The sequence below is a fragment of the Mirounga leonina genome, unplaced genomic scaffold, assembly GCF_011800145.1.
Source record: "Mirounga leonina isolate KUSES-001 unplaced genomic scaffold, KU_Mleo_1.0 Mir_115, whole genome shotgun sequence".
NCBI lineage: Eukaryota > Metazoa > Chordata > Mammalia > Carnivora > Phocidae > Mirounga > Mirounga leonina.
In genome coordinates, this window is record NW_023270268.1 from 70382682 (window position 1) to 70404280 (window position 21599).

At 43.9% G+C, this 21599-nt stretch overlaps 1 protein-coding gene across 3 annotated transcripts in view; it reads left to right on the plus strand.

The window, feature by feature from the left end:
- Nucleotides 1-21599, plus strand: part of USP13 (ubiquitin specific peptidase 13) — a 127329-nt gene that overhangs the window by 49365 nt on the left and 56365 nt on the right. For all 3 annotated transcript variants that reach the window (XM_034999472.1, XM_034999463.1, XM_034999473.1), the window contains exons 7-11: nucleotides 4818-4912; nucleotides 5948-6135; nucleotides 11020-11091; nucleotides 11452-11545; nucleotides 20853-20978. In XM_034999472.1, coding sequence (XP_034855363.1) covers nucleotides 4818-4912; nucleotides 5948-6135; nucleotides 11020-11091; nucleotides 11452-11545; nucleotides 20853-20978 — 575 coding nt within the window. The remainder of the gene's footprint in view (nucleotides 1-4817; nucleotides 4913-5947; nucleotides 6136-11019; nucleotides 11092-11451; nucleotides 11546-20852; nucleotides 20979-21599) is intronic.

Below are 21599 nucleotides of genomic sequence, written 5' to 3' on the forward strand. Positions count from 1 at the left end.
TACAATTATTTGTATACATGGCTTTGTTCTAAAATTTCAGTTGTTTGAAGCCAGAGCTATGTCTTACTCATCTTTGGGTTCCATGTAAAATCTTACACGTGGTAGGCGCAAATACTTTTGTTAAATAAACTGACTGGTATGTATTTAAATAATTAGATTCTATTTAAATGTATGCTAATAATAAAGACAAGGGTTAATTCTGTTCTGATGTCTTTAATTTTCCAGAAGCCTTTTTTCTAGCATGAAACTTATTTTCAAACTATGATTTAGACTTTTTTCTAATTTTCATCTAAAGCTTTTTTCCTTTCAACTTGAGGAAGGAACATTTTATATTTGCCCCTTGATTATACAAGGAGCAGATATTCAGTGTAACATATTTAGAAAACAGAAAGATTTAGAGAAGTAAATAAAAATCACTAGTAATATCATTTGACAAATCACTTCTAACAATTTGGGTATCTCCTTTCAGTTTTGTTTTCTGTTTTAAGGCCTTGGTCAATTCTTATACAACCCCCCCAGACTGCCCCTACCCCACATTTTTACAAAAAAGGAATCACACTGTATAAAGTTCTATTCCTTGTTTTCCTCTGTTTAACATTAAATATATATATATATATTCCATGTCATTAAATACTCTTCAGTATCCCACGATAGTTCCATAAATCATTTCACTATACTCCTATTATTTGTTATAATTTTTTTGCTATTCTGATGAGCATCCTTGTATATATGGAAATCTTTGGATGTTTGTCTGATGATATATTTAGGATAAATTCTTATGAACAAAGGGTTGAACCTTTAAAATTTTCAGTTGCCGAATTTCTCTTTTAAACAGTTACAGTAATTTACATTCCCATTAACAGTGTATGAGAATACCCATTTCAGCAAATCTTTGACAACTTTGGATATTTGCCATTTTTAAAAACCTTTGCTAATCTGGTATCTTGTTTTCATTTGCTTTACTAGTGAGGCTGAATATTTTTCATAGTATTTTTGGCCATTTGTAATTCTATTTGTGAATTTCTTAGGTTGATTTTCTAGTAGGCATATGTGTAGGTGTTCCTTATTGGTTTTAAAAAAACTCTTCAGCTGCTAAGACTATTAATTCATTATCTGCCATAGTTAAGTGTTTTTTTTTTTGTTGTGTTTGTAGAGGAGGGAGAACTTTTCCTTATATAATTGAGAGTATTTGAATAAATATTCCTGTTTCGATCATAGAAGGCATAAAACAAACAGCAATGTAGATCCTATAGCCTGTGATGAGAGTTCTTGAATTCATTCACCTGAGATAATGTTCACTTTTTGAAGAAAGATCAGGATTTGATTTCTGCTTGTCTTGTGCAGAGTTGGTTTTAACACAAATGATTATTTTCAGTCTAATTATTATATTAGTTTATGGGATGCATCAATCTTATATTAGTTTCTTTTAGGCCTGTTTAATATTTTGCTAGCTGTAACTCGTTTATTTTAAAGCCAAATAAGTTAATGTAAACATGCCTAAAGTTTCCCTTAATGTCTGATGATGAGCCTTGTGGACATTGAGGCCTGGGAGTGCAGGGTGCCCTCTGTCTAGGGGCGGGTAGCCACCTCCTGGTGAAGGTAACACTCCCAATGGTCCCATTTCCGTATTTGCTAGGCTCACTGAGGCTAATTCAACGAGCAAGAGAGAAAGTGTTTATTTTTTAGTTTATGGTGAGAACCACAACTGCCTGTAAGTGGGATGTTTATGTTGGCTTGACCAGTACATTCCTTTCCTGTGGGAAGCTGACTTATATTTAGAGTATTGCTTAGTGAACATGGAATCCAAGCAGGTTGTGGACTCAACTATTTTATGGTAATGTGATCTGATCATCCCGGTCTCCTTCTCCCCAGTAAGGATATACCTGTTCGGTGAGAAACTCCTACTTACCTTGAGGTCGCAACTTAGAATCGGTTCTTCCAACAAGCCTGGACCGCCTAGGCGAGGCCATTGTGGTGGCATGGGTAATAAAAATGGCCCCATATCAAATTCCATTCTGGGTCTCCATGAGTACAGTGACAAACAAACCCAGAAACAGATCACCATACAAACAAACAAATAAGAGCTTTCCTCTGTGGGAGGAGACATTGATTTGGCAAAGTGAGGATGAGGTTCTTCTGGGTGGGAAGGCAGTGAGGAGGGACAGAGACAGGAGAAGGTGTTTCATTCTTCTATCATGAAACTAGGTTACCTAAAAGAAGCCTCAGTGCCTTGGTGGTTGCAGAAGAAGCTTATGGAGATGCCCACAGCAGCTGTGAAATCCTGCCCCTACTGGCCCCTGCACCAGCTCAGTAGCATCTTAGGGTGCTCTTTCCTGAGTCCACTTCAAATTTTTTTTCTATGACTACATGTCATTTATAAATTCTTCATGCTTGCCAAATTCGAGGATCACAGTTCATTTTTAGATTTCTTGTATGTTACTCACTCAACTGTTTTTGTCATTGGAGTAAAAAAAAAACTGTTGTGTCTGACCAAATCATGTCACATGTTCGGAGCAGTTAATGACTGGAGGGAGGAAACATTAATTTCTCAATATGGCATGAGCTTAACAAATTAAAAATTATAGAGTGCTTTGTGATTTTCACTTATTTCAAAATCCTAGGCCAATGTCAACTGTTCAGGTCTGGCAACTTTGTTATTTTCTAATAAAGCTCAAATAATTAGAGGCTTAGAGTCTTAAGTCTTCAAAACTATTTCACTAGTTAATAATAACCAAAGTTAAAGTGCCTAGGGAATGTCATTTTCACCTTCAGCCAGTATTTGAGTGGTATTTTTCTTGTCACTTGCCATAGATTTAAAAATATTATTTATGTGTTTGTTTCAAGTTATTAAAGATTTTTGTTCGTGTTTTTAGCATTTAAACTTTTGGGGAAGTTTTTCTTGATTGGGCTGGGGATTTTGTCTTGTGTTTTTGCTTTTGAGAGCACTGAATTATACTAAAGAAAGAATATAAATGAAGGCTGCCTATCTACAAGTTAAAATGGGCCCCTAGAGGAAGAGGGATAGGAGAGAAAGCTATACAACATCTAACCCATTAATAATGGGAAGACTGACTTCCTTTGGTGGCAGTGAGTCTCCACATATCTGGGTTTCGGTCAGATCACCATAGTGTGTGTGTGTGTGTGTGTGTGTGTATTTTATTCCTCCTGGTGATGTTCCAAAGAAGAGGAAAATCCTTGGACAATCTCTTTTACTGTCCTAAAGAATGCTATCCTTTTTATTCTTTTTAAAAATTTACTTATTTTATTTAAAAAAATTTTTTTAAAAGATTTTATTTATTTAGTTGGGAGAGAGAGAGTGAGAGAGAGAGAGAGAGAGCAGGAGCAGGGGGAGGGGCAGAGGGAGAGGGAGAAGCAGACTCCCCGCTGAGCAGGGAGCCCGATGTGGGGCTCGATCCCAGGACCCTGAGATCATGACCTGGGCCAAAGGCAGACACTTAACTGACTGAGCCACCCAGGCGCCCTTATTTACTTATTTTAGAGAGAGAGAGAGAGAACATGAGTGGGAGGGGCAGAGGAAGAGAGAATCTCAAGCAGACTCCACACCCAGCATGGAGCCCAACATGGGGCCCAATCCCACCACCCAAGATCATGACCTGAGCCAAAACCAAGAGTAGGACGCTCAACTGACTGAGCCACCCACGAACCCCTACTATCTTGATATCTATTTTCATTGTAATAGATTTTGTTTTTCTAATTTAAGAGTGAAGACATTGTGGTTTTTGACTCTCCCTTCCTATTAAGGGCCTAGGATGGTGCTTCACCAAGTCTCTGAGTCTCCTGAGAGATATAAAGAGATAGTCTGGTGTAGAGGAAAAAGGACTGGGTGAGGGGTCAGGATACATGGGTTGTGGGCTCCCTGTGGGGTTTGAGGCAAATGATTTAACCTTATGAGCCTCTTTTCCTCATCTGCAAAATGGGCCTGAAGATATCTGTCCCCTCTCCCACGCTGCACTGCTGTGTGAGGACACACAAGGCAGTAGTTTTGATAGCTTTTGGGGGGATTTGCCCAGAAGGCCAAGATAACCAACCCCTCAGGCCCTGGGACCGGTGGGCTGGGCCTGGGGGTGGCTAGAACCTCCTGAGTTACCTGGCTGGGCCCTGAGCATCCTCATTTGCTGTGAGTGCTACGGGGTGGTGGACTGAACATTCTTCACTAAGTCCCTCCCCAGCTCTGTGGGGTGTGGACACTAATGTTAGAAAGAAGGGATGAAGGGGCAGGTGGGAGGTGGACGTTGGTGAGCTGGTAGGTCTGAGACTGTAGAGGAGTCTACAGCAGAAGTTAGCTTTGTCTTGGACCTAACACCTTACTCCAGCCACTCAGCTGCTCCCGAGGGCCTGTGTGTCCCCTCTGTTCCCTCGTAGGTTCCCCTGCCATGGCAGGTGTTGCCTCTCTGTCCTCCCTCACCCCTCCCTCCTCCTGCACAGTTGTTATGCCAGCGCAGTTTTGGTTAGAAGATCAGTTGGTAGGCATTTACACTCATCTCATTTCAACTATTTTAACTTTAGACACTGCTTTTTAAATTTTTTTTTGTCTCAGAAAACCTTTTTAAAAATTAACCTCCTGAAATGTCAAAAATTGCTATATGGGTATAATTACAAAATAGACCTATTAATTATGTTTGTTGTTGCTCATCTGTCTTTTCTCCAGTTGAGTGTGTAACTCACAGGAGGTTTCTATTGGCTTTATTCACCCATGTATCCCAAGCCTGGTGCATAGTGGGAGCTCAATAGACATATGTTGAATACTGAATGACTTGATTAAAGATCTCATTCCTTGTTTTCTCTTCACCCTGTAGATGTTTATTCCTTTCAAGAAGAGGAACCTGTTTTGGATCCTCATTTGGCCAAGCACTTAGCGCATTTTGGAATTGATATGCTTCATATGCATGGGGTAAGAAGGTCCACTTTGTATTCCTACCTTGCAGGGAGGGAACCCTTTGGTTTCTTTAATATGTAATTGCTGTAACAGGAATCTTACTTTGCATTTACTTCTTGAATTTAATTAATTAACATTTTCTTTTGGTTACCAGCTTATATTTTTTTTTAATGTTATAATAAAAATGGTACCTCATCAAGTACCGTTTGTCTTAGTTGGAATTTACTTGTAAAATTTCTGTATCCTTTGGTGGAGAGTTGCATGAATCACTCCTTGTTCACTGAAGCGAGAAAGTATGGGAAGATGACCTTTAAAATTATCTGTGACCGACATCACTTTAATTAATTTCAGGAAGGGAAGCAGAGCTCGGGGGTGGAAAGAATAAGCCAACATATTGTTGTTGATGGGAAGAGCTTTGCTTCATTTAATATTGTGTTTTCAAGCTGATATCATGACTATGTAACGTCTGTGCCTGTGAGCAGCTGCTTCAGTGTGCGCGCTCTGCCTGGACCCTTCCCTCCCAGCCTGTCTCCCTCTCCTCGGGCTCTCCTCCCCTCCGTCTCCTTGTCCTCACTCACGTCACCCTTCAAGGCACTTCCAAGGCCCATGATTTTCCTTCACTTTCCTCTCCAGCGGCCTTGCCTTTCTGTTGGCTGGGTTGCACTGGAAAATACAGTTTTTACTGTATTTTACAGTATACTAACTTCTTTCTTTCTGTTCCTATTTGTCTTTCTTCCTCCTATCTCCTTTCCCCTTCATCTCTCTCTTTCATATTTAAATCTTTTAAGTGTGTGTATTTACTGTGGAAAGACATACATAACATAAAATTTACCATTTTACTATTTTTAAGTGTGTGATTCTGTGGCATTAAATACATTGACATTTTTGTGCAGCATCGCCACGTCAGTCCCTTTAACTAGGTGATTTTTCTGCTTATCTTCGGGAACAAAGGGGCAGAAACATTCATTGCTGTTAGAAATAATTCTTGGGACATGGGCTTTGGGTGATAATTACAACTAAAGTTGGTTTCCTTCGATGACTTTGCCCCAGACAGAGAACGGGCTTCGGGACAATGACATCAAGCCTCGGGTCAGCGAGTGGGAAGTGATCCAGGAGACGGGGACGAAGCTGAAGCCCATGTATGGCCCCGGGTACACGGGTCTCAAGAATCTGGGCAACAGCTGCTACCTGAGTTCCGTCATGCAGGCCATCTTCAGCATCCCAGAGTTCCAGAGAGCGTAAGTGTCCCCCCGCGGAGCTGGGTGCACAGCGCTGCCCTTTGTCCACCCCCGGATGTGCAGGGGAAGCTGGTCTTCATCAGCTGCAGGACATGCCACTGCATCCGCATGGTGTGACTTCTTGCACTGAAGCTGGGTGAGAACACTTGTCAAGTGTTATGGGAATCAGGTGAGATTAGGAGAGCTTTGTAACTGCGAAACTTACCGGGGCTTGTCGTATTAATAATGGCTTCCGTTTTTAGACCTTCAGTCCCCCTCTATGCCAACAAAATATTAATCATCCATCTTCACAGAACGCCTGCCATATTCCTTCTATAGATACGCTAGGAGAGGTTCAGTGATTGGTTTGGTCAGTGTTGCCCTCCTGGTGAGTGGAGTTTCTTAGAGGATTTAAGCTTTGTGTTATTCGCTACTCAAAATGTGGTTCACGGACTGGTGCTGGTCCTTGGACTGCTGGGTATGGATGTGTGATAACTATGGAAACGGAGAGGGAGCATGTGGAAATTTTTGTAGCAAGTCGACATTGTCATGCTTTATGAGTGGCATTTCATTTTTCGAATTACTTTTATTATGTATCTTAAAGGGGTCATCTGTATGAGTTGAAATAAACAGAAAAGCTGTCCCTTCGCCACAGATAATCGGGAGGCACTGATGGAGGATGTTTCCTAAGTGTGTGTGTATGAGGCTGCCTCCTTCCTCCCATATGGAGGGCAGAGCGGCTATGTCTGTGGCCCTTCTCTTCTCTGGGCTGGGTTTAGAGGGGGGCTGCACAGACCGGGACCGAGGCTGGTGCACTTGTGGGCAGCCACAGCCTAAAGTTCAGGAAATTATCTCTAGTGTATTCCAGAGCGGGTTGGTTTCCACCACGGTTCAAGTACGGAAGAGGACACGCACTGACCCACTGATGAAGGGGCAGACAGCATGCTAGGAATAGCCCAGGGCAATTTTTTAGCCCTGTGGAGTTGAAATGCTAATGGCTTTCATGGTAGCTAATCAAAAGTATATCAGATACCCTTTTCTTTTCTCTCTTGGTATTTGAAGACTTACTTTTCTTGCCATTTTCCGGCTTTGGAAATTTATGGCCAGTTTGCATGTCTAGTTTTCATTTTCTCATCCAGCCAATGAAGAGTGGGTTCTGCTCTGCTCAACAGGGTGCTGGGTGGGGAGGGGGGTTCAGTGGTGAACAAAAGGACATGGTGCCTGGCTCCACTTGAGGAAACAGTGAATAAATGATCAGAAGAACAACTGCATGGTAATAAACATGGTAAGTTCCATGAAGGAAAAGGGGAAGAGATGGTCAGGGAGGATCTCTTTGAAGAGAGGGCACACAAAGGGACACACACCTTGACTGATATGCAGGAGGACTGGGGACAGAGGGTTTGGACAGAGAAAGAGCAAGTTTGAAGCTCTGAGATGGGAGCACTTTTTCAAAGGTATGCCTCACACATCATATTTTTTTTTAAGATTTTATTTATTTGGGGGGGAGGGAGCACAAGCGGGGGGAGCAGCAGAGGGAGAGGGAGAAGCAGGCTCCCCACTGAGCAGGGAGCCCAACATGGGGCTCGATCCCAGGACCCTGGGATCATGACCTGAGCTGAAGGCACACATTTAACCAACTGGGCTACTTAGATGCCTGACACATTGTATTATTTCTATAAATTTTTGCCCATGTCTCATACTTGTATTATTATTTGATTGGGGAGCAGTGTAACTTCATCTTACGTTTCTCATGGTCCCTTATTTAAAAAAAAAATATTGAAGGAAAGGCCTTGCGGTAGATGTTGTATAATTATTATTTCTTTTAAACTAGAATGGAGGGAACTTGTGTTCTTTGGTTACAAAACCCAAGAACTGTTTCGGTGACTTACAGTCTATAGGTTTTGAAAATGCTCTCTATCCTCCCAAGTTTGATGAACAGTCATATTTCTGAATTTTTTTCTCAAGTGAAAAAAGGTACCTCATATCTGTGTTTTGGAATTAAGATTCACATATCTCCCCTTAGTGTTGTTTCAAGAGTCTCAGTATTGTATATTACTGAATATTTAATATTCTATTTTCTAAACATTTACTGTGTATATTACTACATGGGCAACCTACTCATAATACTTGTCCTCAGTGTGTTCGTTCTTTTACCAAACATCACTTGGTTGAAATACTTGCTCTTCAAACTCCTTTCTCCCCAGCAGGACTAACTCTCAGTGGAGTTGGGTCCGGGAGCAATGTCTCCATTTTGTAAGTAGAAAGAGTGACTCATGGAGAGATTAAATGGCTTACGCACAACCAGAGTGTAATTCGGAAATGTCAGCCTGACTCCGTGATACCCTGCCTGCTACTAGAACCCGGTTTACATTTCAGAATAATTCTGATGCTGATCAAATCGAAATAAATGGTGTATAAATTGAATGAGAGCTAAGATGGATTGTCAGATAGCAAAACTACTTTTGTGAGAACCACTAGACTGCAAACTGAAGTTACAATACGTATTTTTAAAAAGTATCTAGCATTACTTCTGCGGGTTTTTTTTCTTCTTTTTTTTTTTTTAAAGATTTTATTTTTATTTATTTGAGAGAGAGAGAATGAGAGACAGAGAGCATGAGAGGGAGGAGGGTCAGAGGGAGAAGCAGACTCCCTGCCGAGCAGGGAGCCCGATGCGGGACTCGATCCCGGGACTCCAGGATCATGACCCGAGCCGAAGGCAGTCGCTTAACCAACTGAGCCACCCAGGCGCCCACTTCTGCGTTTTAATTTAACTTTGTTGTAATGAAGGATATTCCTCATCATTTAGAAAAGTAATAGTAATTACTAGCAAAATGGACTTTTCTGACATCAAAGATTTACCACCTTTAATTTTTCTTTTTTCTCCACCAATCTTGCCTGAAAGCATAAGCCTCACTAATGTTCATCTTCCCAGTGAGGTTTTCTTATCTGGTCAGCTTTTGAAATACGATAAAGACTGGCTTGTAAGAGAGCTAATGAGTTCATCATGTTGTATATTAACAATTCCTCTGTGCAGTCTCTGGCTGCGCATAGTTTGGTTATAAAGTTTGGTTGATCTCTTATTTGGCTCTTGGTCCACTGAAAATTTCTAGATGACATATCCAAAAGCCATGGGACAGGGGCTGTCCCAGAGAAGTGGGCTCTGTTAATTTTGACAGAAGTACATAATCTGGGGTACAAATTCTGAGTTTGTAGATAGCAGGTGCCTGCAGGCATCCGGAAGTAGAGGTCATTGCTAACTACCAGTGTGTTGTGGTTCTCTGCTCGGGCTTTGTTGCAGTAATGTCTTTTCTGTTGGTTTATAGGTAGTCAGTTATGGAAGTTGGTTATATGATTACATTATATGAATGTATTCATTCAACAAATGTTTTTTTAGTGCCTTTTACACATCAGATGCTATTCTAGTGCTGGAAATGCAGTAATTTAGAAAATGTATCTGCCTTCATGGAGATTATACTCCAGTATATAATCTCTAGAGAGATAATCAACAAGGAGATAAATTATAAAATTGCAAATACTGTTGCATGCCAAGAAGAAAGTCAGCCAGGATCAGGTGATGGGGAATTAGGAGAGGTGGGGAGGTGCCTTTTAAACAGATCTGAGATGGAGCAAAGGTCTGTGGAGAGAACATTCTGGGAAAGAGACAGCAGATGGCATGACCTTGAAGCAGGTGTGAGCTTGGTATGTCCTGGCAAAGAAGGGCACGTGGCTGGGGTGCTGTGGGCTAGGGAGAGGGATGGGAATGAGGTCAGAGAAGTGGGCAGAGCAGGGTGCATGAAGTGCCAGGGAAAGGGATCTGCTTCTGGATTCTTCTCTCTAGAGCTTTCACGCTCAGAGAGTCAAAGCCTGAAGATGGAAAGATGAACAGCACAAAACAGAGGGTATGAAATAGGAAATGAACTTAAGAAGTGAAAGGAATGATTGTACATTGAGGTTAGAGATGGGTGGTGGAAGTTGGCACTGCTCTGTCACGGTAAACTGGTCAGAAGGAGGGGCTGGGGCCTGCTCAAAGGAGCACGGACTGGGCAGAGTGGTTCAGAGCAGGGGTTTGGAGCCAGGCTCCCTGGTGCACTCTGGGCTTCATCACTCCTTCCTTGGGTAACTTTGGAAGCATCCTGATTTCTCATCTCTCTAGTGGGTAGCCATAACCATCCCTTCCTCATACGGTTGTAATGAAGACCCAACCAGAGTATACAGAGAGCCCTCAAGCAGTGGTAGTCGTCACTGCTGTTACCATCAGTATTCATTTTGATACGATTGGCATAATTCCTAGTCTTACCGTTTGTTTTTTTATTTTTTATTTTTTATTTGGTGGAGAGAGAGAGAGAACGAACACAAGCAGGGGGAGTGGCAGGCAGAGGGAGAGGGAGAAGCAGGCTCCCTGCTGGGCAGAGAGCCCAATGTGGGGCTCGATCCCAGGACCCGGGGATCATGACTTGAACCGAAGGCAAATGCTTAACCGAGTCACCCAGACGCCCCTTACCATTCGTTTTTGAGATGGTAAATGAGATGGCATAAACTGGTGGTTCTTGATTCTGGTTACATGTTATAATCACTTGGGGGACTTTGAAAAGATTGCAAATCCCAGGCCTCAGTCTCAGGCAATGACATCAGAACATCTGGGGGTAGCTCTGGCTTTGGTGTTTTTCGGAGAAACTCTGTAAGTGATTCTAACCTGCACCCAGGGTGGAGACCCACTGATAGAAACACAAACATTTTAGGGAGGCCCATGAATATGGCTGCAGAGGTAGGATCTCAGGAAAAGTTTTCTTTAGGTGGATGATTTAACTTTGATAGAAAGGCAAGAAGGTCTTCGCTAGGATGGCAGCTTATTTTGTTTCTGTTCTTTCAGTTCCTATGTTTTTATTCTCCCTTCTCATTTTCTAGGTATGTAGGAAATCTTCCAAGAATATTTGACTACTCTCCTTTAGATCCAACACAGGACTTCAACACACAAATGTAAGTGCTGATTGAAAAGTATCTGAAAGTTTTTTAGAGGAGTATCCAGTAAGTGTTCATAATGGTTATTGCTGGGTTGCAGAATTAAAGGCAATTCTCTCTTTTTTAAAATTTTCTGTATTAACAGTGTTCTAAAATGAACACATGTTACTTTTGTTAAGAAGAAAGATATTAATAGTTATTTATAAAGTACTGAGGATGGTCTGAAATGGCATCAGTTATCAAGAAAAATCAAATAAATAAGTTATTTTTGAGTAATCAAGATAAAATGTTCCACCTAAAAGCATTCATAGGTAATGTTAATGTCTCTATGGGGAAACAACAATGACCTTTTTGTTTTTCTTTCTCCCTCCTGTCCAGGACTAAGCTAGGACATGGCCTTCTCTCAGGCCAGTATTCAAAACCTCCAGTGAAATCTGAACTCATTGAACAGGTGATGAAGGAGGAACACAAGGTATGTGTCCCAGTATTTGCCATGTTGATATAGGCAGGTAGGAGGGCCTTTACCAGCTAGAATGTGGATTTCCTATGATTTGGCACATGGTAGCTATAAATTTAGCGAGCTGTCAGAATAGCTATTTTGTTTTGGAGTCTAGGGTGTCTGTGTGCTCTTAAAAATTGTGGTGAGAAATAGCTAGGGTTGGTGTTTCTAGTGGCAGTTGTTTGATGGATTATATGTGAACGTCATCATTAATGGTTTTCAGAACACTGTTCTTCATAAAATAGAGCTGAGATGGAAAGAATAAGCCTTATACAAATATAAACATTTTCTCCTTGGTAACATAATCTTGGCCCTTATAATATCTTTCTTCTCCTAAGCCTCAACTTTGTTTGCTAGGATTTTTCAAGAAGCTGGTTGTTAAAGAACAACATACACATTCCTATTCTACCCCCTTCTCCACCCCGCTCCCACCTACAGAACTGAGGATTCTGAGTTTCTGGAGAGGTCTGGGCAATCCTCATTTTTGGTAAGCTGCTAGGGGGTTTGTCGACACACTCAGGTATGAGAAACTCAGTTGGCCGTTCAGCCACTGTTTACTGATAGAATAACTGAAAGATGCACTCCATCTCCTGACAGCCCCACTTGCATTTCCATGTGCCTGCAGAGTGGGCTACCGACCCCTTCCCGGGTGGCTCTGTTGCGCAGCTCCTGAGGGCACTGCTCGCAACCTGGTCTTTTTTGAGTGGTGCCCTTGAAATTCTGCAGTGCACAGCTTACACAGCTGCATTTGGCAGCCTGGCTCGTAACACTGCCTATGGCCTGAATGGAGTGCATGCCCCTTTCCCCCACCACCTGCTCTGACCTCAAGTGCTCTGACTTGACTTAGTGGACAGAGCTGTCTCTCAAGTGTTGGCCTCTGTGCTCCCACCTCAAGTCAGCCATCCTTAACTAGATCAATAGTAGGAGTGGGAAGTGAGTAAACTCTTGTTCATAATGCAGCCAGCTAGTTGGGGAAATAAAGCAACGGAAAGAAGGGAGAGTATGAAGGGAGCATTTAGAGGCAGTGTTTGGAGGTGTGGAGTAGGAAGGGGCTGAAGAGGGTAGAGAGGGAAGTAGACACTCCAAATGGCCAGGCTGGGAGATTAGAGTGGTATGGGGGCTGGAAGATGCATTGCCATCTAGCATGGCAAGATACCGAGTTCCTTATCCATCCAAGACTGGAAGGCCCTCATCTGGGACGCAGTTGAAGGGATGGTTTGGATGTGGGTGGGGTATGGGGGGCACCCAGGCTTCTTCTACCTCTGAGCTCCTGTGAAGCTTTGAAGAGGTGTTGTTGAAAACAGCTTGGACCAACATTTTCTTTTCATCACATTAGGCCTGGGTTTTCATCCATGCTATGCCACTTCTTGGGCCACTTTTGGGTCAGAACCCACCTTCCTTGGTGGAGGAGAAGGAGACTGGATTGGGTCTCAGGGACTCTGGGCTTCCTTTCCAGGCTCTGTAAGGAGCTGTGAGACTGTGGGCAAGTCACATAAACTTCCAATCCCAGCAGTCAAATGGCAGAATTTGTCCAGGTGGTGGTTGTGAATGTTGCAAGTGTGAAGGTTCTCTCTCCCATGTAAATAAAATCTGGGTATATTACGTGCTTGTGGTTGTGTTTTTGGAATCTCCTCATTTGAGAAAATATGGAATGAAAAGTCATCAATTTGGTGATGTTTGTAAGTAAAGTTTGGTTTTGTTAATATTAAAATGTCCTTTTACATTAGAATAAAAATAGTTCTTTTTTTTAAAGATTTTATTTATTTGACAGAGAGAGAGTGAGTACAAGCAGGGGGAGGGGCAGGCAGAGGGAGAAGCAGGCTCCCCACTGAGCAGGGGGCCCGATGTGGGGCTCGATCCCAGGACCCTGGGATCACAACCTGAGCCAAAGGCAGCCTCCCAACCAACTGAGCCACCTAGGTGCCCCAAAAATAGTTCTTATAAGAGCAAGGCACATTATTTATTCATTCTATGAACAATGACTACTTGGGGCCCTTGCTCCCTCCTCACCATTGAGCTTAGTGACTATTGTGCAGTAGCTTTGTGATCTCTAGGGGCCTGGAGCCTACATGTGGGAACTCCTGCTTTGTGTGGCCCAACATGGGTGATCTGGCAGCATTTGGGCCATATTTGGCTTGTAGGTGTTTTGCTTGGCCCACACATAAATATCTAAATTTCCAGCTTCTCTCTCTCTCTTTTTTTTCTTTGAGAGAGAGAGAGTGAGTGCAAGTCAGGGGAGAGGGACAAAGGGAGAGGGAGAAAGAGAATTGTAAGCAGGCTCCATGCCCAGCATGGAGCCCGATGCAGCGCTCGATCTCATGGCTCTGAGATCATGACCTGGGCCGAAACCAAGAGTTGGATGCTTAACTGACTGAGCCGACCAGGCACCCCAGAACTTCCAGCTTCTCTTAAACAGTCAGATCCTGTGGCAGTTCCAGGCCCATGATAGCAGATGGCTGGAGCTGCGTAGCGGCCCTCCCTTCAAATAGGACACACAGTCCCCGGCTGGCTCCAGTCCCTTTGTGGTTCATGACTTGGCAGGTATGCTATTGTATTTGGGTGTGTGACCTTTGATTTAGATGATCTGTAAAATCCTTTCCTGCTCTGTGGTGCCATGATCTAGTAGTCTTTGAGAAAGAATCCTGAATGTGACCAGTAGTATGGTGTGCATCTTGGGAGTGGTGGGGAAGACCTTTCTAGGTGGGTGGGATATGACTGAGTCTTTGGCTCAGGCATCAATAGGGTCCCTTTAACGTTCAAAATGAGCTTGAGTTGACCATATGATTTTCTTTGTGGCTCTGGAGGAGTCAGTTTTAATCTGTTACGTGAACAGACAAGTAATTCATAGTAAAATCTCCCTTCCCCTTGACAGTGGAGGGAATTACTTTCTGAGGCGTCAGGATTTTCACTGGCAATTGGTTTCAGAGAAACCAATTTGTGAGACTCTTCTCTCAGGGGTCAGGGGCCCTTTGGTCAGGTGGCCTTGTCCTGGGCCTATGGCATTTGTGATTGGTAATGTGCCTGAAATGCCCTAAGAGAAGAAAGAAGGTGTGCTAAACCAGAGAAGGGGATGGATCACAAGAGGAATGTGGGGTGGAAAGGAGAGAGAGCAAGAGAGAAGAATCAGAGCCATGTGGTGGGAGTGCCTTTTTATTGGGCCCCCACCGGCAGTGGTACTAATAACTAAGATTGCTTATGAAAGGCCAAATTCTTTCTGTATGCTCACTAATGCACAAAAAACCTTGCCTGAAGTTCCACAGCCAGCGAGTGGCAGGGCTGGGATTCACACCAGGCAGGCTGGCCCCTGAGTCTGCTTTTGACCTCTACACGATCCTGCTTCCCTGATAGTTGTTCCAGCATTTGCTTCAGGTGTCCAGTGCCTCAGAGTGTGGATGGTGCAGGCGGATGACAAAAGGGGGTCTTTAAAGTTTGCACAATTACCAGGTGGTCCCGGCAACTTATTTCCCAATGCCTCTGTCTTGCATTTCTAGGCTACATGCTTCCTGGTGTTAAACTGGTCTTCCACAGACCAAGGTGAAATCTAGTTTTTATATATGCATGCTTAATGCACATTTTCATCTGTAAAAAGATTTGTGGTATTTGTTTTGGGCACTGCCGTTTCTACATAAATGTGTTGAATTGATTTTTAAAATTAAATTGCATCTGCGGTAGATAAGACCTCTCACTATAAAGGGGCACTTTTCGGGGCGCCTGGCTGGCTCAGTTGGTTAAGCAACTGCCTTCGGCTCAGGTCATGATCCTGGAGTCCCGGGATCGAGTCCCGCATCGGGCTCCCTGCTCGGCGGGGAGTCTGCTTCTCCCTCTGACCCTCCCCCCTCTCATGTGCTTTCTCTCTCTCATTCTCTCTCTCTCAAATAAATAAATAAAATCTTTAAAAAAAAAATAAAGGGGCACTTTTCTTTCTTCAAAAAATATATTCCTGTCTTATGCAATCTGAGACCACGCTTTCACACTTTTTAATGCTGAATACCCTGTAATTTATTTCTCCTTCCAAAGATAACATGTTTGAAACAATTCCATATTTCAAACAAACTGTATTTCTTAAGTGACAATTCATTTGATTTCCCTGCTGAAAAATCCTTGACGCATAATTGCTGGTCTGTTTTTGATCAACATGAGATAACCAGTGTTTGACTTTGAGGTGATGTAATTTTACCCCCAAACATGAGAACTTTATTTTCACTAATCTCCATTTTCCTAGGTGTGGCAAATGTAACATTTCTAACTCACTTTTTGAAATAAGAAAAATAACTTGGGGAATGCACTCTGTTCCTTTGGCTTTGGAGATTTGGGGTTTGGATCTAGTTAGGAACTGGGTTAGATCCAAGGTTTATGGTTTAAGGTTAAAAGTTGATATGATGGATGGATGCCATACATCTGTGTATTAGGGGCAGGCTGGGATGTGTCTACCTTTCTTTTTATTCCTGGAGTTTTACAATGTAAATATCTGTGCAGGTATCGCTCTTTAATGTGATACAAAGCCCCACTTTTGCTGTGTGTGTATTAATTAAAGCATTAGGCTCAGAGGAATGTCAGCAAGGAGTGTCTAGCCACCTTCTTAGTGCAGAGTTAAACAGAAATTCCTTGTAAGCATTTGGGAAAGATTCTGAACACCGTAGCCCTCTTGCTAATTTTAGCTGATCTGTTTTGCAATTGCTGATGGAGAAAGTAAGTACAGTATCCTATAAATATGACAGGTTCCTTAGGTGGTTGCTATTTTGGAGACGCCGGGGGCTCCCTCCTAATAAAGTTAGTTGTTGGGACTAGCCATGGTTTCAGGTGTAGAGGGGTCGGCTCATGGGTGAGAGTGTGTGCTTCCTGAAGGCAGGTCTGACTTGGTCCAGTCTGGTCACTCCCTCTCCTTGTGTGTGGCAAGAGACCCATAGGGGACTTTGGGATGATATCACTGACGCATTGCCAACTAGGAAATATGGTTTCTTTGACTTAGTTCTTTGGTTCTTATTTTGACTTTTGGTTTAAGTATGAACTGCCTTATTCAGAGCCTGGTCATTAAATTTTTTTTTCATTTGCAAATACACATACAAGTCGCATTGTGTAGCTTTAGCAATTGCCATTCTGTGGGTTTGGTTTCAGTAATCCCCCCTAGGCTCAACTTTTCCTTCCCCTTCTCTTCCTCTGTCCTCCCCTTCCTGTCCCTCCCCTTCCCTGCAGCGTGTAAACACAAAATCCAAGCATCCTTCTTGTCACCTGTAAATGTTAGCACACATCTGTGACTAGAATGCCTTCTTTTTTTTCCCCACATAAAAATCATGTTAAAAGTTGTTTCAAGTGTTAGAAGCACACCAACAAAATTAATAACCATTCCTCAGCATCATCCAATACCCAGTCCATGTCCAGATTTTCCCCTGCAGTGTCAAAGATGACTTTTATAAGTCCCCCTCCTTTTCTTTCTGCGACCTATTGATTTGTGGAAGGAGCTGAATCATTTGTCCCAGGATTGTTTTAAAGATTTTTGCCTTGTTCAGCTTGTGTTTCTGATAAGCTGGAAGCTAGATCTGGAAGACTTTCTACTATACCAGATACGAAAGGAAAGTACTATTAGTTGAGTATGGGAATTAGGGGGACTTCCTCTGCAATCGGGTAGAATAGGCGTGGGACATGGGTGCAGGCAGCCAGCCCAGCTGATGATCAAGGCATTAACTGTGGAGTAGTCTAGTTTGAACTAAAAAGCTCGAACCCAGCTGTGAAGTTCAGGAGGTGGTCTGCAGTGTGATGTGGGGAGGGAGAGATAGCATCTCTCTGGTTAGGAAGCCTTTTCAAATAGCTTCCCAATGATTAGCAGTTCTCAAGCTATAGCTTGAGGATTGAACAAAGGATTGAACAAAGGATTAAGGAATTGAACAAAGGATTAAGGAAGGTCAGTCAAGAGAAAACAAGGAAACAAAATGGGTAGAGAAAGAAAAGAGGTGTGGCTAGTGAAGGAGGCTGGGCACAGTCCAGGTGCAGGGCTGAGGTTCTGGGGATTTCACCACAGTCCCTGTTGAGACTGCTCCCAGTTACACGACCACACGGTGGCAAAAATCAGCAGCCAGCTTTTCTGAGTTTCCTGACTTGTTAAACTTCCCAAGGCAGCTGCTTTGATGGGGACTGGCAGCCACAACAAGTCGAAGCCCGGCTTGCAGGAAGAAATGCCATCAGCAGCAGAGAACGAGTGCGTGCTTATGTGAAGGCCTAAAGAGAGAGGCACAAGGTGAAAAGATGGGATTCCACGTGGTGCCCCTCTGCACTGCCAAGGGTGGAGGAATAGTTGCTGGACTGACCTGTAATGTTGGCTCCAGAGGCATGTGGGTTTGAAGAGGGCTTACTCAGAGTCCAAGACATACCGTCTCCCTTTCTCAGCAACTGGTAAGGGGGACTCAGGGTCATCAGAGATGAGAACTAGTGTGTGAAAGCAGTATTAAGACATGGGATAAAAAGAGAGAGACAGACAGATAGACACACAGCGACAGACAGCGCGACGGAGGGACAGAAAGTGACTGACTTTTGTAGCTGTGTGATGCTGGGCCTGTCTCTTAATGCTGCTTTGCCTCAGTTTCCTCATCTGTCAAATGGAGAGAATCATCATCATCAATCATCATCATCAGGTTAAGTGAGTTAAGCAAGATACATGTATTACAAGGTACTCAGAACTGTGCCTCGCACCTAGTAAGTATTCACCCACGTTCCTAGAGTAATGTCTGACCTGGATGAATAAATGTTAGCCGTTATGCAAAGGCATTGTTTTTGCATGCTGTGTTGGCTGATGCAATGCAGATGGGCATCAGCAGTGTGAGTGAAGGAGTTACAGTTGTTACATCGTTTTCAGGAGGTGTACATACAGGTAAAATTAATTGTCAGGTATATAGTGGTCTTTACCTAGCATTGGCAGCACATCTGAAGCCAAGCGTGTGTGCAAGCTGGGCCATTTATGTATAGTTTCCATGTCCTCGGATGCCCACATGCTGCCACTTTGGGGCGTTGTCCTCTAAGAGCTGCTGACACTGTTCCAGGTCCTGGGCGGCATCCCTCAGCATTTGCCATAGATACGTGTGTTGTCTCTCATTTCCCCATGGTCTCTCAGCTCTCCAAAGGCAGAATCCCCAGTGGTCTGCGTGAAGTAGGTGGTTAGTAAATACTGGATGACAAGGTCAGGTGTATATTCAGCAAGACAGGACAATTCACCCAAGTTTTATTAGAAACATTGCTTGGAACATACGTGCTGGGGAGCTGCAGGGAGGTGCATAACGGAGTTTTCCCATCCCCTGTTGCATCTGACTGCGTAATTGTGCACACCTCCCGTGGTCTCTGGACCCTAGCTATAAAATGAGGATAACGGCAGTACCTTCTCTGCAGGGTTATTGTTGAGTATGAAATGAAGTGACAGGTAACACTGTTATTAGATGCGTGAACTTGGAGGGGACTCAGGAATCAGCTTTATCATGAGCCCATTTCTGTCCTCAGTGGCGATGTGGACTCATCCCACTCTGCTTCTTCAGAGCATTGCAGACAGATTGCTTAGGTTTCCAGTGATTTCCTGGAGATTACCAGCATTAAAAAAGTCCAGTTCACATCAAAGGCAGCTTAAAGCTTCTCTCCCCTACCAAGCTTGGGGGTCTTGGAAACCAGCAGTGGGCAAGGGTTGGCATCAGCATCCTCTGGCCCCACCAGAGTCAAGCAAGGACCACGGGATGGAGACATTAGACAAGAGGCAGAGCCTTCCGCTGAGCTAGGGCGTTTGGCTCCCTCCTGGCTGCCATGGCTAGCTTTTTGTAGGGGCACATTAGTGGCTCTTTAGAGATGTCCCTCTTCCCTGCTTGTCCGCTTAGGGACCTCCCTGGGACCTCTCCTGATGCTCTGTCCAGCTGACCTCTGTAGCCCCCACCTCGGCTCCTGCCTCAAGTCTCCTCCGCCAGCCGACCTTCCATCGTCTTATGCAGTGTCCTTTCTGAAGGAGCCTGACAACCTTCTGAGCTATCCTTCCGGTCCCTGGGGAAGTTCATATATCCTTGTTCTCCAGAGTTGTCCCTGCCACCCGCTCTTCCCGCTCTGTCATCCTGGCATCTGCTGCCAGCCTCCTCCAGCGTCTCCAGGGGAGGGGCAAGCTCCTGGGAACAACCGTGCTCTGATCCAGAGACAGCCCAGGGCAGATGCGTGAGCCTGAGCACCTCTGCAGTGGTTACCGGGGATGTGTGGTGTCATTTCCTGTTCTTGCAAGGACAGGCATACCTCGGAGAGAACCACCACAGCAAAGGGACTGTTGCAGTCAAGTGAGCCAAATGAATTTTTTGGTTTCCCAGTGCATATAAAAGCGATGTTTATGTGATACTGTGGTCTATTAAGTGTGCAATAGCAATGTGCATACCTTAATTAAAAGCACCTTATTGCTGAAAAAGGCTGACCATCATCTGAGCTTTCAGTGAGTTGTAATTACTGACCACAGATCACCCTAACAAATACAATAATAATGAAGAAGTTCGAAATATTTTGAGAATGACCAAAATTTGACACACAGACACAAAATGAGCAAATGATATTGGAAAAATGGCACCGATAGACTTGCTTGATGCAGGGCTGTCACAAACCTTCAATTTGTAAAAAATACCATATGGTCAAATCACAATAAAGCGAAACACAATCAAACGAGGTATGTCTGCATCCCCGTCTCTACTAGAGCTTCTCTCCTGCTCTCTCATGGGGAAGGAAGGGAGGTGTGGAGAGCGCTCCTCTCTGTTAACTTCCTTCCGAGGACCCACTCATGCCGCCTCTCTAGCCTGCTCTGAAGTGGGCTCTCACAGCAAACCCTGTGAAGATGGACCTCATAATGCCTTTTCTTAGAAAGTGAGGGTGTTTATCATGTCTCGTTAGTGTGATGCCCACTCCACAGGAAACATCCAGTGAATGCTGGCTCTTCTCATTGTTTAGCTTCTGTGGGCTTCAGTTGTCTCATCTGAAAATTGGGGCTTATGGTAATCCCTACTCTGCTGGCCGCTTAGTGCCATGAATGTGTAGGAAAGTGTGGTAAATTTGTTTTATTTTGGGGGCGCCTGGGTGGCTCAGTCGGTTGAACGTCTGCCTTCGGCTCAGGTCATGATCCCAGGTCCTGGGATCGAGCCCCGCATCGGGCTTCTTGCTCAGCGGGAAGCCTGCTTCTCCCTCTCCCACTCCCCCTGCTTGTGTTCCCTCTCTCGCTGTCTCTCTCTCTGTCAAATAAATAAATGAATCTTTAAAAAAAATTTTTTGTTTTATTTTTATATTTCAGCCTCAACAGAATGGGATCTCTCCACGCATGTTTAAGGCCTTTGTCAGCAAGAGCCACCCAGAATTCTCCTCTAATAGACAGCAGGATGCCCAGGAGTTTTTCTTGCACCTGGTGAATCTAGTAGAGGTGAGTGAGTCAGTCTTCGGAAATGCTCGAAAGGTGGTAAGAAGGGTGCACAGTGCCTGGGGATGGTCCCCTCTGGCAGTCCCCTCTGGCTGGGCCGGGATGCCCACCCCCTGCCCCTTTCCGGAATCTGTCACAGTCCCAGCTGGTGCTCCATCGGCGTGAGGCTTTCTCTGCTCAGCCCATGTGGCGTGATCGCTGCTCATGCCCTGTTTTCTAGCACTTCTGGATCTCCCTGTTCTCCTTTTAATTTGTAATTAAAGGAATGTTGTCCATTATTTCATTCAAAGTTCTTTTTGGTCTCCATGACAAACCTCCTTAAGAGTCCAGTGTGGTATTTGGTGTCCTTGTGCCACCACTCAGAGATGGTCACACTTTGCTCCCAGCAGAGTTGAATCACATTCTGTGCTGTGGTTTTTAAAAGCTCCCGAGAATTCGTGATTAAAGGCTTTCTTCTCCCTCTTAAAAAACAACTTCTTTTTTTCTGATTACAAAAATGTTCTCTGTGGAAGATATAAAAAGGCACAAAGGAGAAAATCAAAATAGCCAGTGGCAACAGCCACTACAAATAAGGAGTGCTACCATTTCGGTGTCTGACCCACCAGACACTTTCCCGGTGCATTT